The 20,270-nt window shown below is 35.5% G+C and overlaps 1 protein-coding gene across 2 annotated transcripts in view; it reads right to left on the bottom strand.

Annotated features, from left to right (window-relative positions):
• NKAIN2 (sodium/potassium transporting ATPase interacting 2) overlaps positions 1 to 20,270 on the bottom strand; it is a gene marked incomplete at both ends in the record, with an annotated part of 569,261 nt that overhangs the window by 310,934 nt on the left and 238,057 nt on the right. For both annotated transcript variants that reach the window (XM_084283651.1, XM_084283652.1), the window contains one exon: positions 5,500 to 5,637. In XM_084283651.1, the coding sequence (XP_084139777.1) occupies positions 5,500 to 5,637 (138 nt within the window). The remainder of the gene's footprint in view (positions 1 to 5,499; positions 5,638 to 20,270) is intronic.

Genomic DNA, 20,270 nt, shown 5'->3' with positions numbered 1-20,270 from the left:
GTTTTTCATTTTCCCTTTAGTTAAATTACTTATTAATAATAATTTTCCCTTAACAATTATTTTTCCTTTAATTAAACTATCCTTATCTCAACTCATGAGTTGCTTCTTTCTTTTTCTTCTTCCTCTCCTCTTCTGAGGAGGGGGAGTGAGAGAGCCATTGTGGTCGAGTTCAGCTGCTTAGCAAGGTAAAGCCACCAAAATCCCATCAGACCCCATAAATTTATATGCATCCAGATGGAGCAGGAAATCCCACATAAGTTAGGGGTTGACTGGGAGTTTGTCATTCCTACGGTCATGGTCCTCAAACTTAGGGAAGCTGGGCTCCCAGAGCCCATCACTGGTGTTGAAGACAGAGGTGAAAAATGCATTAAACATCTCTGCTTTTACTATGTCCCTGTTTGTTAGGTGCCTATCCTCATCAAATATTAGACCAATGCTTGCTCTGGTCCTCCTTTTCCTATTAACATATTTTAAAAATCCCTTTTTATTGCACCCACACTACTGGCCAGCTTTAACACTAATTTAGCCTTATCCACACAAACTCTCTCCCTGAAAAGGTGGGCAGCATCCCTGTAGTCCTCCCATGTCATTTGATCTTGCTTCCAGAGACCATATACTGTCTTTTTCTGCCTAAGCTCTTGAAGAAGATCCCTGCTTAGTCAGGCTGGCCTTCTGCCCCTCCTGTTTAACTTCCAACATTTTGGAATTACCTGTTCCTGTGCTCTTAGGAGGTTGTACTTAAAAAACAATCAGCACTAATATCTTTAAAAAACAGTTTCCCAGGAGACCTCACTAACTAGTTCCATGAGCAGTCTGAAGTCTGCTCTCCCCTAGTCTAGGGTTGAAGTTTTGGTGGAAGTTTTCCTCCTGTCACTAAACGTTTTAAACTCAACTACTTCATGGTCACTTCGGCCAAGGCAACCACCTATCACCGCTTCACTCACAAGACACTCCCTGTTTACAAGCAACAGATCTAGGAGGGCACCTTTCCTAGTTGGCTGTCATAGTACCTCTACCAAGAAGTTATCATCAAGGTGCTTCAGGAATTTCCTGGACCTGCTTGTCTCAGCTCTGTGATGTTTCCAGCTGACATCTGGAAGGTTGAAGTAAGGACAAGGGCAACTAATCTATACGTCTCTCTCAGTTCCTTAAAGAATAATTAATTGGTGTCCTCATCCGGGCTGGGTGGTCTACAGTAGACTCCCATAACCACATCCCCTTTATTTGCTTGTCCCTTAATCCTTACCCAGAGGCTCCCAATTGCATTGTCACCTGCAAGTTCCATATAGTCCAGTGCCTCTGTTACACAGAGTGCCACCCTCTAGGTGAGTGCCTCACCTGCCCCACCTATCCCTTCTGAAGAGTCTGTAACTGTCCATTGTAACACACCAGGCATGACTTTCCTGAAATTCTTATATTTCATAATTAATTTCAAAGTTTTTCTTTATCTCTTTATGTCACTGCTGAGCTCCTTTATATATTCCTTTATCTTCTTTGAACAGCAGTGAATAAACAAAGTACTTATTGTAAAGTGGTACCACTCTGATACTGGAATACCACAGGGTGTGCTTCACTGGTCAGGTGGATTCCACTGTTTGAAGAAGACGGTAACACTCAACAGAAATGGGGTTTTCAGTCCTCCTTATGCATTCTGAGAATGATTTCTAGGAATTTTAAGAAAACAGTAGAATGTGATTGCTAAGCTTTCCCATGAAGCAGGAATCAGGACACATGAGTTCATTCTGTGCTATTTCCTTATTCTTCTTTCAACACATAGTAGAGTGAGGAATATGTGCTGAGCATCTCAGCACAGCTGGAATCCCTCTATAGAGGAACTGGCAGAAACTGAGCCTGAGTCAGAGCCCTGCCCTGGTGAAGAGCACCACTTCTTTCCACAACCCTTAGTAATTTGCATTGGTATTACCCCTTGTGGTGGTTTTACTGTGCTAGACAGCTGAACTCCACCACAACCGCTCTCTCACTCTCCCTCCTTAGAAGAGGAGGGGAAGAAGTAAAGGAAAGAACAATTCACAATTTGAGATAAGGATAATTTAATTAAAGAGAAAAATAATTATTAAGGAAAGATTATTATTAATTAAATATTTTAACTAAAGGAAAAAAAAATGGAAAGGGGAAAAGGGAAAACAAACAAACAAACAAACAAACAAACAAAAACAAAAACAAAAAAAAAAAAACACACACACAACAAACCAAAACAAGTAAAGGCTCTGTGGAAGCGCAGAGGAAAGAAATTATTCTCTACTTCCCACAAATGAGTGATACTTGACCACGTCTTTGAAGCAGGGCCTCAACGCATGTAGCCAGTGTTCGAGAGAACAGACGCTTTCACAACGAGAGCCCAGTCCTCCCCTCTTCTTCCTTTTTCCACCTTTTATTGCTGAGTAGTGCATCATATGGTATGGAATATCCCTTTGGTTGGTTTATGTCAGACGCCTTGGTGATGTTCCTTTCTCACTTTTTGCCCACTCCCTAGGAGGGTTAGAGAGAGTCCTGATGCTGTGCCAGCACTGCTCAGCAGAAGACATAACACTGGTGTGATACCACAGCTGTTCTATATACAAGTGCAGAGCACAGTACTGTATGGGCTGCTGCAGGGAAAGTTAACAGCCAGACCCAGTACACCCCTCAGGAATTTGCATAGCCCAATCTTATTACAACACTGCTAAAAAATGCATTTAAGTTTCAGTCATTCCACTGGCCAATCTTTGTTCCTACTGAAATCCCTATCTCAAAGTTTCAGCATAGTACTGTTAAGTAGTTCTTTTATCATTAGATAAACTAGATTATCATTATAATTTACACGGACACACGAAAGTTTACTTAATTATTATCTTTTGAAAAGCTATTTCTATCTAGATAGTTCTATCTTTTTCCCATCTTTAGAAGATATGTTTTACTCCCTGAATCAATCAGTGGCATACTGGTTAATGGTTTAAGTTTCAAATAAAAACAGTGTTCTTTCCAAACCTATATTCAGATTAACCCATCTAGTTATATTAAATTTCATTTTCTAGTCCTCCTCGTACACCAAAACTTCTGTGTCCCAAGCTATTTGAACTATTTTCCAAGGCCTGAAACCACACAGTCATCTATTCCCTTCTCACCCAATTCTAAATTTCCCTGTAGGTTCAAGGACACTCTGTCACTTGTGGTGTCTCATCTGTCTAAAACTTATTTCCTCTTCTCCCTAAGCTGCTGAATCATTTCTTGAAATCTCATCTTAAAACCTCCCTGCCCTCTTTAACCTATGATTCACAATCTCTGGAAAATATTTTTTGTGATATCCTTTAGAAGCACGCACAGTGAAAGAGGAATTTTATTGTGGTCTTATTGAAGTAATCTTTACTCAAGGTACTAATGTGACTGTGGATTAAGGGTCCTATAGGGTTCACTCTAGGCAGATAGACCCTTGCAGAATCACTTGAAGTCTGAGTTTTTGTATCTACTCGATGGAAAACATCATAGCTACATCTTTGTGGGTTTAAAAGCTGTTGTCTTAATCTTTATTCTTGCCTTTCCATTCACAACTTTATTCTTCATGTCAGATGATGCCACTGAGTTTTGTCCCGTTTAAACAAGGTGCCTATTCAGGGCCCATTAAAAATGAAAAAAAAAAAAGGATGCAGTCCCATTAACTCTTCCTCCAAATGATTGGTTAAATTTCCCTCATACTGACTTTAAGATAATCTCCAAAGACAGCAGTAATGAAAACAATCAAAGCAGTCATCTGTTGAGCTGACTAATAAGGAATGAAAGTTTTGTCAGTTTCCTTACCTAATCAGCCTGTGATAGATAGCAGATTCAGGTTTCTATTATGAAATCTGAGCAAGACAAACAAATTTATCTTAGATTAGTTCTATCCAATTCCATGACAAGATGCAGGGAGAGAAACTCACAAAACTGGATAGTCTACATAGTGAGGGGGGAGCTCTAAGAAAAGATAGGTGTGAAAATAAGTAGGATGGTGTGATACAAATGGCAGCATCCAGAAGCACATGTGAGCAGTACCTATTTATAAGGCTCCCCATTCACAGTATACTCATCATTGTAACAATTAATTCTCTGTACTCCTGTTGAAAAGGGCATTTAAATCTAGCTTGCTTTTTTTTTTTTTTTTTCTTTTTTCTTTTTTTTCTTCTTTTTTTCTTTAGCGCATTTTTCCTCATTTGCCTATAGTCTTAGGATGGTATTTTTGTTGTTTATGCTTAAGTGGCACTTGCTTGATTTTTTTGTTTTTCCAAGTATTTTGGACTAGTCATAGCACTAGAAATGGAAGAAAACTCCAGTTAACATTCATATAACTCCTAGCGTTGTTAACTGAAGGACACACTCAAAATATTTCAGACTTGCAATTTTTTATTTTTTTTTCAGTGTTTGTGATCTATGTTTTTGATTACATTAATTTACATGGGTATGCATGAATATATTGTACCTGTGGGCACACATTTTCTGCATATAGCAAATCACAGAAATAGAAACACAGACACAAATATTAATGTATTGCTGTTAATGTCACACTACTGGACTATGGATGGTAGCACAGGGCGAAAGAGAAACCTTTCCATCTCCTGAGTGGTGGCTGTTATATAACGAAACTCTATAACAGGTTTTGCAGAAGAAGGTATGGATTCAGTGGACTTAAACTATTTACTCATTGTCATGAAAATATGATAGCACACAAGCAAATCTTTTGGTCTGTTGTCTGTCTTTGAAACATATAACAAGCCTTAACTGAATTAGCAGTCAATTTAGATAGAAATATTGTTATACAAATCTATGTCTAACAAAAGGTGTTCTGAGTAATAATTTGAAATTTTTTGTCCTGTCTTTGAAATTTTTTGTCCTGTCTTTATAGAACTGTACATCAGGGAAAACAACAAAGAAAAAAAAAAAAACAAAAAAAAAAACACACAAACAAACATCTGATGAAATGAGGATTTCATTAATACTGTATTATACCAGTGAGTATAGCAATACTGAGTCTGTGTGTGAGAGGCTAAATAAGAAAAGAAATGGATTAAAAATATAAAGGTCCATATTCTTATTTTTTATCCCAGACCCCTCAGTCTTTAACTATCATAAACACATTTCTCACCATACTCTCATACTTTATTTTTGAACTTGTACTATAATTTCTAGGAGGGATACACATAACAGGTAGACACTCCATCAATGATGGATAATAAAATAATGAATAATTATAATGAATGATGGAGCTGCTGTGGAGATCTGATGCATCTAGGAAAACTATTCACTTCTTCAAAGCCCGTATTTTCCTCTTGACTTTCAACTGTCACAGGTAGTTACCATTTAATTACTGCAGGTACCTCAGAAGTGTAATGAGTGAATGTAACATACTACAGAAGTGAAACCAAAATAAGATTTCTATTTCTTTTATAAGCAATGCGGTTTGGAACTTTTTTTTTTCTTTTTTTTTAACATGCACGTCAAAATAAATAAATAAAATGAAATACTCACTCCTGTTATGTAACGAGGTCTATACTGGATGGTTCCAAATAAGCCAAGTATGACTACAATAATGTGTATAAAATTTGCCAAGATGGGTGCCCACTGATAACCAAGGAAGTCAAATATCTGCCTCTCGAGCACAGAAACCTGTGATTAAAAAGCAAAAAAATGAATAGATTAGAACACACCAAAAACCATCTTAAAGGACATTGCCCTATCCCCTAGTCAAGGTTTTTGCCCTAAGTTTAAATATATATTTAGATATATACACATGCATACTTCTGTCAGCAGTACAATGAAATGAGTTTGCAATGTTTTACTTTCTTGTTTTAATGAAAGCTGCATTTCTTACTGACAGTTTACCGAGTTATATTCAGTAAGCTAAAGTATTCATGCGGCCAATTCTATCAAGATACTAAACTGTTCACTAGGATGTTATGTTTACAGGTGGAGAAACACAAACTTTTTGTTATATACACCAGCAAATGTTATAATGTCCTAGGGTGCTGAAATGTATAATATACTGGTGTTGAAAATAAGTGCTGGGTTTATGACCTCTTCACAGCAACTTTGCTTCCATCTACAGATATCATCCTTCAGTCTACTCCTCTCTCTTTTCTTTTATTATTACCCCACTTCCTGCTCCCTCCCTCCTTCCCCTAGTTATCCTAGTCTCTAGTCATCCTGTCAAAATCATACAACTTTTTGATCTGATTCTATTGATAATGACACTAGTTCACCTCCTCCCACTGTCACAAACAACTCAAGTATAAGCTGTTACCCAAGACTCTAGATATTTCTTAAAAAAAATTAAAACAATTAAAAAAAAAAAATGGTACAATCTTGGGCTGTTGAAGGCTGTTTTCAAGTAATACCATTCCAAACAGATAGATCAGAAAGTAGAAAAACTGCATTTCTAATACTCTAGGTAGGAAACATTTCAGAATTCAAATAGCAGGTGTGCTTATTTGAACTAAGTTGTGCTCAGACATTAAAGCAAAATATAGCACTGCACACCAATCCATAGGCAGAATGATGTTTTTTGATCGGAGAAATATTGATGTGAAGAGTAGAAAGCAATATAAAAGTAAAGTGAATTTAGGCAGAAAGGGTAAGTAGTTTCTTTGGTACTATTCCAACAATTTTACTAAATAGAAATGAGCAGGTGAGTTTCATGAAAATGTATATAATAATAATCATCATAATAATCATAATAAAACACATGAAAGAAAAAACAAAACAAAAAAAAACAAAACAAAACAAACAAACAAAAAAAAAAAACAGACTGTTTCTTTATAAAGCTTCATTAAATGACAGGAGGCTATTTCCTCAGTTTACACACTGGATTAATTGATTTAGATGTATCTGTTACACACTCCACACATTTAAAAGATAACACCTTCTGAAATCAAATACTAAATAAATAATTAACTACTTTTTGCCATTGTTCATGAATGATATAGCTACAGGGCAGTTTTTTAACTTTAATGCTGGAGTCCACTGTCACACCAACATTTTCTTTTTGAAATTGACTAAGGTTAGCCATTGAAAAGACAGCCTACACTTGCACCAGCAATGCAAATGTGGAATGTTAATTATATAATGCTTACTGGCATATGTTGCACTTTAAGATAGGGATTCTCAAAATAACCTGGGGGAAGACATGTCATTTTGAATTTCAAGCCCATTTGAAAGTTCAGGGATTAATGTTGATCACTCAATTCCTCTATAAAAAAAAGATTCCTTTCATACAGTGCATCCAGCTTATAACCAGTCTTGGTATTTTGCCTAGCATTTTATGTTACAGTTTTATTGACACAAAGAGATCCTGGTTTTACACCGTCCAAGATCTTAATGAACTGATTTGTGCTATCCTAAACCTGTCTCTAGCAAAGCAAATTCATAGAACAGTTCACAGAATTCCAGGGCATTATATTCCAATGGTGAAAATGGTGAAAAAGAAATAAAAGAAATAAAAGAAATAAAAGGAAGGTCAAGCTTCAAATTATGAACTTCATGAAATCCTCTCCTTATGCTTCTAAGTTTATCATTAAGAATTACTTCCTTGACTATTAACATAGTCATTTATGCAGAAAAGACCAACATGCAGCATAAAACAATGTTGCAGAGGTCCATGTGAATTCCATTAGCTGTATCAGCAAAAGACCTGCTACACCTTAAGCACTGTTAAACAGGTAACAAAGGGAAAATGTTCACTCTGAGCAAAGAGCTCTTATTTTCATCAGTTGAACAAAGAGTAAATAAGAATAGTAAGGCAGTAGCAAAAAAAAAAAAAAAAAAAAAAAAAAGAGTCTAGACTGTATAAGCATCTAGTACAGTAACAGTAGGGATTCAGCAAGCAAAAAAATACTAGGATGAGGCAAATCATTCAACCAGTAGGAAATCATACAGCTAAGGATACCAACTATAGAGGAAAATTGCAGTGTGGTAGTTAAATATATAAAATAGTAGAAAGCCAAAAATTTCTGCTGCAAGTTTAGGTTAAAAGGAAGCTGCATTATCATGCATCAAGCATGTTTTGTTTTGTTCCATTTTGGTTTTATAGTGAGAGACAAACTGACTGTTCTGTGTGAAATTGGCACTTCCCCACTTCCCACATGCCACTTTTTTGCCTTTTTTTTTTTTTTTTTTTTTTTTTATGGTCTTCTGAACTAAGTAATCATTCCCCTTAGATTGTGGTCATGTTGAAATGTCAAGTGAGGGCGTTTACTGGAGTAGCCTGTCTTACAAAGCAGGATATTGTGTCCTGCTGATGGAAAACAGGACATGCAAAGCAGGTGGTAAATATTAGCTACGCAAAACAAGGAGATGAATCTGCACCATCTCTGTGTCTGTATCTATCTCATGCTTGCCATAGGCAGACTATTAGACTTGATCCTGTCATTCTAAAGCATCAGCTGTGCATTGGGACTGCTAGAGATGTGAAACAGCAGTGTTCTGGTAGGGTGCACAGAGATAAAATGCTGCTGAAATGCAGCTGCTGTTCCTTAGAAGATCAGACCGCCACAGAAAGATGCATCACAGATTTATCAAATGGATAGTATAGGACAGTGCTAGAGCTTTGTTCTCACTGCCTGAAGAGACAAAGGTGGAAGAAAGAAAAATAACTAAACAAATAAACAAAACAGAAAAACAATATAGACTTATGACATGCATTTACTCAAAAAATGTCATTGGGTCTATCTATTTTTGTGTTTCTAAAAGGGGAAAAGTAGGACAAAGTACTGACAAAATCTATTAAAAACCATATTACGTGGCTTCCTCCTCTTCCACAGATGACAGAATCTTGAGAGATTTCCTCACATAGCAATCAAAAATATAGACCTCCATTTGAAAGGACATTTTTACTTTGAAAACTTTTTTAAAAAAATGTTTAAATAACTGTACTTGTTTCTCCAGATGAGATCAACTAACTGTAAATGTTTAATGATGTTTCAAACATGCTTCAAAGATAGAGGAAAGAACTGAGAAAGAAATACTCATATTTAAAGTTTAGGAATGGAGAGAATGGCCCGCTTTCTTTCTTGTTGTTCTGGAATCCAAAGCTTAAAATGATAACAGGAAAGAGGATGCTTGGATGAAAAATTAGACTATGGAAAAAAAAAAAAAAAAGTAATTCAATTCCATTTTAATAATACAAGGAACCCAAAACATAGGGTTATGGAGTCTCAGTTCCTAATGTTAGAAAATAAACATCCACCAAATCATCAAATCATCGTAGGCTTCCACATAGATAAAATATCGTTGACATTATTTTATCTAATCACAGAAGAGCTAAGAGTATTTACCGTGAACCATTTCTGCTAATGCATTACTTTTTCCAGGCTTCTGCTAACTATTTTTAAAATGTATGCAAAACAGAATCAGCCTGTATGCTGTCAAGTTGGAATAGCTCAAACTGTTTCCAGATTCAGAAGCTGGTTGTTAATAGGTTAACAGTGTAACTGACCCTGAGGGATCTAAAGAATTGAATTTCCAGGGGATAAAGAAAACCGTTTTGAGACAATTCTTAAAGTATATGATTGGAGTAAAATTTCAGACAGGAACCACAAAGGAGAAACCAGTCAAAAGATGATTTATAACACAAACTCTAAAAGGAAAAATGACAAAATGCTTTTCCTCACAAAGCTCCTGGAGAAGAAACTCAACCACCACTACATCACAATGATATAGATTCAGAAGTTTGCACTGATATCAATTAAAGTACACTCAGGCACACATGCACACAAGCAGGTCTGCATGGTTTCTGCCAGCCAGCTCTCCTGAACAGTGCACACAGCTCAGAGGCACCCAGAATGACTAAGGCCTGGAGCAGTCTCTCTCTCAACTGATGGTTTTGCCATCTGATTTATGGTGCCAGGCTCTCACCCCAATGGATGAAAAGAGTTTTAGCTTAACTCCTGGTGAAGAAGAACCACACAACTGTGCTTTATTTCATGACTGGTGCAGGTGAAGAATGAGTTACTGAAATTATACCATAATCAGCAACTCCTTCAGCCTTAGCTCAACTGCGTTGCATTAGATGCCCACAGCTTCTTACCATTTGCTTGTGTTGTTGAGTTAGACATACTGTTTTGCAGTGATTCTAAGTTCTTTGTTGTATGGCATATAAAGTTAAAAAGAGAACCAATAAATAGAGGTATTTTGGGCCTATGTAGTACTAGAGCACTGCAATGTTAAAGCCTAACTGAACCACACACAGTGTCCCTAGCTAACTCTCCTGTGCACTTCCATAATTTTGAGGCAGAAAACATGCTTTGCACTATTCCTTAGAGAGGTTAAATTAGATTTTCATCAAAATTTCTTGATACTATCCTGATAGTATCCTGAGACAGAGGACCCAGTTATGCAATGGATCCACTAGACTTACTGAGCAAAACCAGAATAACATTTTCAAGGTCAAGTCCCTACAAAATATGTACATCTGCAAGTGTGCATGTGCATGTAAGTCAAGTCTTTCATGGCAAGAGAGCAGGGAAAGAAAAAAAAAAATAGTTTTGAGGGAAGAAAGTCAAAACTAAAATGAATTTCTGAGAAGAGCTATGGACACAATGGTGCTCTCAGCACAATAAATAAATTTAAATTAAACTAAATTTAATTTAATTAAAAAAAAAAAAAAAAAAACAAGCATGAGAAGTGCAGATAATTCAAGTAAAAATCAACAAGGAATTATTTCCACTTGTCCTTAAAGGAATCAAATATATAGTACTAAGTCCCTGTCCTTAATCTGTGTGATACTGCTGAGAGAAGGAATAGGCCTTCATGGTACCTGATAAGAAGGTAATCATGGTTTTTAAAAGTTCTGTATAGGACCGCATCCCTCCATCATATTGTGTACAAGTGGATTTCTGCAGTGACCTTACCGAGGACAACAGGGCTCTCCACAGGTACAGAGAGTATTTGAAGACTGAGCTGCTGACTTCTCTAACTGAACACAGTAATAATCATAATAATAAATAATAATAATAATAATAATAAAGTAAATACAAGCTTTCTACAGTAGGTTTTTGGTTATGCAGTAATAAGAAGCAGAACTGTTATCTAAATAACACTTCAGTTGTTATTACTCATGACATGAAAATAAGAAAGAATCTAGCTGGTGAAACTGACGGTTTAAATAAAACTGATTTACTGTGCACTGAACATATCTTCAGGGTATTAAATTCATGATTTATAAGCATTTAGACTCCACTATACATACATGGAGAACCAGTGACTTGAACAACAACAACATCAAATCCCTGTCTTCAAAGTTCTTCCCTAAAATAGTTACCCTCTGTGTGAACAGGTGGGAAAGAAAAAAAAAAAAAAAAAAAAAAAGAAAACGAAAAAAAAAAAAAAAAGAGGAAATTTCTGGCAAAATGACTGATAAACAAGTTTTATTCTTACAAAACACATTCTCCAAGCAAATTATGGAACACCAATAGCCATGAAAGAGATAAATGATTGAAAATAAGTTGGATAAGTCTCTAATTTTACACTGACTGATATTCTGTTTTCTTTTTGTTGTTGTTGTTGTTGTTTTTTCTTTTAAATAGTTTTCCAAAATTACTGTATAATCTTATAGAAACCATAGCAGTAAAATTATGACAAAAATGTGATTCAGTAATGGTGCTGTACTTAAGATGTCAAATTTTGAAATCTGGAGCAAATATTCATAGAAATATTTTATATAATTACATACAGCTTGTACAGATAATTGTCTCAAATGTCTGTAGGCTTTTTATTGTACAAGACCAAATTCACCTTTGCTAATAACTTAAAACAAAAACAACAATTCAGAATATGTGAGATACAGGAGATTTCAATACTATCGAAACCAGAATAGTATTCCAGCTCATTCGTTGTCTTCATAGTTTTATATACAGGCCTGTAACTTGACTTGATCTCTATGACTACCTTGAACAGGCTGGGCTTTTAAGTTCATGCCATAGTTTAGATAAATTTTAACATCATTTTACAGCAAATTTTTGTGTGTATCAATTGGAACAACATTCTTTTATATGCATGACAGAAAAATTGAAAAATCAATTACATGTAAACTGTTCTAGCCATAAAGCTAAACAGCATGACCTTTGTAATTCAGCTACAGGATGAACTTTAGGAACAATAATTTAGAGGTGCTAAGAGTTTTAAACCCTCTAAAATATTTTGTTTCCTGCTCATGAACATTATTACTAAAAATTGGGAAAGATTTTAATAAGACATATTTTTGTTCCACCTAAAACAAGAAGATAATGATTGAATGTGCGCAAAAATGGTTCACACTGAAACTTATAAAGCAGGTCAAGTTATGAGGTTCACTTGTACGTTAGAACAAAGATGATGTTATAACACAAACTATTTAGCTGTCAGGTCCGAGCTAGGAGTGCAATAAGCATTTAGGAAAACCTGCCCATATGTTTTTTCAGGAAGTAATAAAAATCATATGAGTTGCACCAAAATATATCTATTAACAAAGTACTAGTCACAGAAGATAGAACATATAGGAACCATTTAAAATACCTGCTTAGATATACACTGAAGACAATTTACTGAAGAATTCAGTGCTTTTACCTGTGTTGGTGATTTTTACTTTCAGGAGGTTTACAGAACTGGTGAGTGCAGGTCTGTATTACAGGGACAGAGATGAGAGGGTTTCCTCTTCTCAGAGTGCTTCTCAAACTAGAGAGCACAAAGCAGACCCGTCTGACAGGCTTCTTGCATGCCAGCTCAGACCTGGAAGCAGTATAGAAACATACTGCCTGCTCTAGCTCCAGCACCCTGCTGAGAAAGCTGGACCAGTTTACTGGTACAAGCTTTAGATAGTCTTAAGGATTAACCAAACCACTTAAATATACTGGGAACCTAGTGTTTATTACAGGCAGTGTTCTGTATTGTTGGCTTCATGTGGCTATGTGGTACAAAAGTTGTGTAGGTTATTAGCACATTGACTTTGACTATTTTGCTTACGTCAAAGCTCTTCAGAGCCAGTCTAGCTGTGACTGTGACCAAAGGACAGATCACAACAGATGTGTTAGTGATCACTGGTGAGAAGAAGTCTAAACACTGTGAATGTGCTTGACCACATCTTCTTCCATTCTGCCATTCTGGACAATGGGAAAATCAAGTCTGATCTCTCAAGGTTCCCTTCTAGTCCTCCACCCTAACCCCATTCTTTCTTCTCCCTTCTTTGCAACCTTCTTCTGACAGGATCATCAAGACCCCAGCTCCCCATCTCATCCTGAAGGTGACAAAATCCAATTTTACTGACACTGATGAGAAGTCTTCAGCCAGTTTTGGACAAAAAAAATAAAAAAAATAAAAATCCACTGCTGAATTAAACTTTAATAATATTTTATAATTGCACAATATTAATTTGCCTGCAGTAAAGTCTGAAGGCAAAATCAAGCATGCAGAGAGCATTCTGAAAGATTATCCTTATCTAATACTTTAAAATTGTTTCTATCTTTATGGAAATATTTGGCAATATAACAGTTTTCACTTTCAATCACAAAGACACAACTCATTTCTAAGATTTGTAAACTCAACAAAATTTTTACAATCCTGATTTGAAGTCAACATATATCTAGATATATCTGGAGTATCTCCACTTGAGGTAGTGAAACTATCTTGTATGTGCATTTCTTCAGTCAAAAGTAGAATGTGTCCAAATACCTGAAAAAAAATGCCTTCTAACAACAAAACATTGCTCTCTACTTCTTTACAGCACCCCTATAAGAAACCTTATGACTGCTAATTTTGAGGGATATTGGCAGGGATCTCTGACTATCTCAACAGGACTGAGGGATGTGATAATAATGGCAGCAGGGGATCTGGTATCAGAGTACTATCTCAAGTAAAAATAGCCAGTCTAGTGTCACTATGGTAGTTTTACTTTATTCAGACACACAAGAGTGCCCACAAAGCAAAATGAGATAAAGACAGCTAATCCATATCAAAACTGTAAAACACTGTTGCTTTGTAGTCACTTATTCCACAGCTAAACCTGGATAAGCAGAAGGCTGACTTTGTCTAACCTTACAGAAGTCTCTCCCATATGATGGTCCTGATAGAATATTCATTATTGCTATATAGAAAATTTGAAGCATCTACTAGATTTTCATGCCTTGGCATAACCTGAAAACTGACATTTAAACTATGCAGACAACTTTATGGAAGAGAGATAATTGATGTCAGTTATAGTCTGAAAAGCCTGTAGCAGCTAAACTTTGCCTATTACCTGTGCATAAAGCCATTAGTCCTTAGAGAACTCCAAGCAGTGTTGGAAGCATTCTTCTCTGCAGCATGGCCACCTCAAGAGTCACACCTGTCCTCTGCAGTCTGCACCAGTCTCAGGGACAAGTACAAGGTCTCAGATTTCATCTTCCAGATGCCTACTGGCCCAGCTCCAGCACCTTTACATTCAGCCACAGCTGGGGAATGCTGACTATTGTCTATAACTTGGTTCCACAAGAAAACAGAAATTTATATTCTAAGGGTGAGTAATTTTATTATTAAGAGAATGAGGTATTCTGATAGGTTATTTCAAGAAATACAAAATCCATCACCTGCAAGTGGATAGCACAGACTCTGTAACATAAGTAAGAAACACAGATTACAGTTTCATTGTCATCTGTTCCAGCATTGAAACTACAATAAAATTAAAAAGGCAGACTGACATTCCTCTTCCCTAGGCCTGATGCCTAGGGAAGCAATGGAAGCCAAATGCAATGGAAGAAAAGTTAGTCTGTAATGACTAACATTCTAGTACTGTATGTTGACCGCTTTTTAGGAAGCCAATTAAGACACAAATACCTCCTCTTAAATATATTGTTTCTGAAATATTTGCATTCAAGCCTTATCAACCTACAATGTAACAAATAGTGGAAAATAGAGTACTGTAATAGAGTTCCCACTTAAGAGGTGGTGAGTCACAAAACTTTACTCCATGTCTGGCAAGACTGAGAAGTTAGAAATGTGAAGGAAAAGGAAAAGAGTAGATGCAAAGCTCTGACTACACACATAATGAACGCTTACAGTATTCCAACTTCTGAAAGGTGCTACTGTATCCCAGTGATGAAGTCAGTGCCAGAATATTACACTTCCATACAAGTAGATTGTCTAGAAAATAAAATGTAGTGGGATCAAAATTAAATTGTACAATGAAAAGGGGGAAACAGGAAATAAAATATAGATACTATATAAAGGAATATAATAGACCTTGTTATATGAATGTTTCTCTACTGCAGTCAATGGCATTTCTCTGATCTATGTGGAGATAATTTATATCAACTAATTTGAGGCTAAATTCTGAGTTTTACTGTGTTCTTATTTTGTGTAAAGGTTTAGCATTAAGTGCTTTGGATTAAACCATTTATTTATCCCAAACACACACTCAAGCACAGTAGAAGTCTCTCAGTAGGTATCGTGATGATGACAATATTTTAAAATACCTAAAATAAGATGCTTTTACTTACACTTCTCTGTATTCGAACAAGAATGACATCAGTTTGCTGACACTAGTCAGTACCTTAATTACATGATGAAGGCCAGAAAAAGCTACATAACTAACTTGCACAGCTTGCATTTTGGTGCTTGTGGAACTTTTTCACTTCATAAAAGAGCCAGTCACATATAGAAAAACAAAAATTGTTCCATTGTCACAAATCATAATCTCTCCTTCTACATTTGCCTTCAAATCTTTCCCACCTTCCAATTTGCTTTCTTTACTTCAGTGCCCACAGCAATTCTTCTTGGAAGCAGCAAAAGCTATCATCTAGAACTGCTGCAAGCTCTTTTCCAGCAGAGCCCTACCCCTGCCAATAGCTGCCATCATTCAGGTAGCACTTGTTGGCATGATAGTACAGAGTTGCAGCAATTTCTTTCCACTTTTCCATACCTCATATCCCCAGCTGTTCCAAGGGGGTGATCACCTTGCTGGTTTGATGAGGTCTAGAAAACTCAGCAATAATTATTGTGCTGGCTGTGCTGAAGGCAGCCAGCATCACTAAGGCAGGAATTGGAATGCAGCCCAACCAACATAGCAGAATCTACTAATTTGTTGCACTGAACATTTTGTTGTAAGAAATAATCATGAGGCTTGTGATAGACTATGAAAGGCAAATTACATTGCCTGAGCCAGACTTTTCTATGATGCCTAGAAATAAATAAAAAAAATAAAAGGAGCTAACAATTCTAGGTTAGATAATTAAGTCTAGAAATTTTAAATGCTCTGACCTGTTAGTAAATGACCTCCTTAAATTATATCAAAAAAAAAAGAAAAAAAAAAAAAAGAAAAAAAAAATCATCTATACAATCAAACCCTGTCAAAAGAGAGGTGCTTGTAATTGTTTTTGACCAATTTAGTATGGATTAGACTAGGAGAGGAAGGCTAACAGTGTTCATTTAATTTTGTAATGTATGCTGTGTCACACATAATTGTGAAAAATGAAATAGTGGAGCTTTTTTTCTGTAATATTACTCACTGCTTTAAATGATGAATTCCTAACCTACTGAATTCCTAACTCATGCTATACAGCAACATGTAATACAATAATTTGATGGTAATTATTAAAAAAAAAAATGTATTTTTTTCAAAGTGGACTTCTGTTATCAATGAAACAATATGAAAAAATAGCATAACCATAACAACAAATGTCTGCGTGATTCTTAGTGGATAAAATGACCTCTCTGGAGAGAGTATTTTTAACTCAAGAAAAGATAATCTGATAATATTGTATGTGCTGCTTTTCTCTTAAAGCATACCTTTACGCAATGAATGCTGCACTTCTGATTCCTTCTTTGTGTTGTATGCCACTATTTTGACTGGGGTAATGGTTTACCCCACGGTTTATCTCTACCCTGATGATGCTGATTAGAATTCCATTGACAATGAAGATGCAGACAACTGAAATACATGGCTAATAGTATACTAGGTGGGAAAAGAACTCACATTAATGAGAACTACCTTCTTTCTGAGTGGGAAAAAAATAAAAGAAGAAAAAAAAAAAAGAAAAAAGAAAAAAAAGTAGGGTCAACCTCTCCCTGCTCTCTCAGCCCCTGCTGCTCTGTTATTGCAGCCAAGGAAGGAAAGGATCAATGCTCATTCAAAATGTCCTGCTATTGACAGGTAGCTGTACACTGAAAAAGAAGAAAGGAATAGAGGAATAGATAAATGTTGTGCATGTCCGAGAAAATATGAACAAAAAGCTGGAGTCATCAAATTCTCTCTTAATTTATCTTGTTATGCAAAGCAAATTATGTCAATAAGAAAAAACTCTAGGGTAAAGACTTTGTACTGTGTACAGCTAACTAAAGTGTCAACAGATGACTGATTTCTGCCCAGAGCTGCCAACAGCTGTCAGTATCTATGATATTTTTGGATTATTTTCCCTGTTCTTGCTTCATGATAAGCTCAGGTAGGAACAATTGCTTCCTGTAAAGCTGTACTCCCCTTCAAGAAACTGCCCTCCCTGTTTCATTAAATGCTACTAAATTGCAGTAAAATCTCTTTTTTCAGACCCTGCCCAGAACTAAGTTTCATTCATGGATTCAGAACCCTTACAGCTGACCAAATACATCTTCCCCATATAATGTTTTAATGCTTTACTGGGAAAGCGGACACTGGACCATCATGCTCATAACTTCTATTTAGAAAGCAGAGGTGACATCCAAAATTTAGGACACTAAATTCTGTTTACTTTCTGAAGTAGATATGAACCTCCAGCAAATTTCTAATATAAACTATGAAGGATGTGCCTCTTGTCTCCAGCAGATCTTGTTTGACTCAGTACAGGTACACAAGAAGCAAACTGAATCCAGTCCATCCCTCTTTTTCATCTAAAAGAGTTTAATTGTTATCAAATTAATTCATATAGCTGATAGACTACGAATAAAATGTCAGCCTATATTCTGTTCTGGGGTCTGCCAGACATTATCCATGGGATTCAGACAAAATCTTTTCACCTCAGGTTAACACTCACAGGCAGTACTTAAATCCTGTTGTGAGATGAATTCACTTGGAAATGTACCTTTCATTAACTTTCTCTAATTACTAAGTTCTTACATTATTTAAAAGTTTTTCAGTTCTCTGAATCAGTTCAACCTGTAAGGTGAACACTAAAGGAAAATATTAGTTTTCATTATTAATATACACTGAACTCTCTTCTACCCTTGCAAAAAGAGATAAGGAACCAGAGGTGACAGCAGATAATGTTCCATCAACAGTCAATATGATAGAATATAAATTTGGTCAAATGCTATTCTTTTTAACCAATTTCTTCTTTTTTTTTTTCTTTTTTTTTTTTTTTTTCTGTGTTGTAGACTACATGCATAATTCATTATCTGACACACACTCTCATCTTTGTTTTTCCATTTTTGTTAAGAAGATAGTCAAAGGAAGAACTAAATCAGTTATTGCAGAAATCAACAACACCTTGTTAAACAGAACCAAGGAAACAGCTTATAAATAATAGTGACTTATTGGAGTATTAATCATGTCTCATAAGACATTAATGTATAGTTTTCCATCATTTCTTTTTTTATATCTTCCCATTCAGTTTTCATTTGTTATGTGTGAAGCTACTGTTTCTAAATTGGTTAGGATCTGATTACCTGATACCTCTATCACTTGCTCCTACTGTTAAAGACAACTGATGCATTTAAATTGCAATTTCTTTCTATTGAAACTAGCAGTTTGGTACAACATTATAAAACAAAATATTGAACTATAAACTTGAACTATTATGAAAAACTTATCTACATTATTTACAAATCATTCCAATAATGGCTTTCACTGTAGAGAATACAAAATGTAAATAATTTGTTTCCTTACAATTGGCCTGTGTTACCTCTGCATGAGATAAACTTTTTAATCAGAAGGACTATCAGTTGAATCTTTAAGACATAGCTCATAGTACAAATTGATTCTAGCAGACTAACAACACACTAATAATAACAAGATAATAACACACAAACAGGATAATAACACATTAACAAAATAGAAAATATTCCAGTTTCTTTTAAAAAGAGGTTAGATTTGGAAAACATTTTGATAAATATAATTTATTGTGAGAAAATCAACTGCTGAAAGATGTTAAGAATCAGTGACCGCACCTCCAACATATATCTGTTCTTTTATAAGGCTTTGACAGTACTTAAAGACTTAAAGGAAACATGCTGTAAGAAGAGGTTATGTATGGAAGTGCTAAAGTTTTCTGATGATTCAGATTTACAAGGTAGATAATATTAAAATTGACTGCAAATTGTTACAAAGAATATCACAACACTGAATGATTCAGAACGAAAATGGCAGATGAAATAAATTTCCAAGAAGTTCAAAATAATATACCTCCCTGGAAAAGAATATTCAACATACACTATGAATTGTTCTAAATTAACTAGTGTTACTCAGAAAACTATGAAATAATTCCAGAAAGTTGTCATAAAATTTCATCTTGATGATAAACAAAACCCAAACTTCAGAAAGCAGTAGGAAAGAGTGGGTGATAAAATAGAGAAGTCTGCTATCAGAGAGCACACCACAGTTGCAGCAGTAGACATAATAAAAATGAAAAAGTACAGAGAAATACAACAGGGAAGATCAGAACCAGATAGAGTATTTCTACTTAGGACAGACTAAACCAATTGGGACTCTTGAATTCAGTAAAGAGAAAGGATAAGAAAAAGTCTTTAAAATCAAGGATGATATAAAGTAAATAAGTATGGAACATGTTTCATTATTTCTTCTACTACTACCAATAGCGGCAACCAGTTAGAATGATATAAGAAAAGGTGAAAACTACCCTCCCCCAGAAAAGATTTTTTTTTCCATAAATTGAGTAATGAAACTTTGAAAAATAGTGCCACAGGCTTTTGCAATCTAGGCAGAAAAAAAAGATAAAATTAGACAAGTTTATAGAAAATGAGTCCATTGATAAGGGATAAAAATGATGGTCTGGCCACAGTCTTTGGTCTAAGATGTCTCCTAATTACCAATTGTTGAAACTTGGGAGGGTAAATTTTATGGGAGGAACCTGGGAGAAATGGCCAGGTCCTGCATTGTTTGCTAGGCAACTGCTGCTTGAGGGCAGTTTCTTTGCTTATGTGATCTTTTGTTTTTGTCTAACATGATTATTTTTTTTTTAATCTTACATTTCATCCAGCTTGCATCTTTTTTCCAGTTTAAATTTTTAACTTTTGTCTATCCTGGGATAGATATTGCTGTGCTGAACATACCCAGCTCCCTTCCTCAATTGTTCTGGTTCATTAATACCTGC

Source organism: Netta rufina, assembly GCF_964035555.1.
Source record: "Netta rufina genome assembly, chromosome: 3".
NCBI lineage: Eukaryota > Metazoa > Chordata > Aves > Anseriformes > Anatidae > Netta > Netta rufina.
Note: the sequence above shows the minus strand (reverse complement) of the source record. Positions and strands in the feature narration are given on the sequence as shown.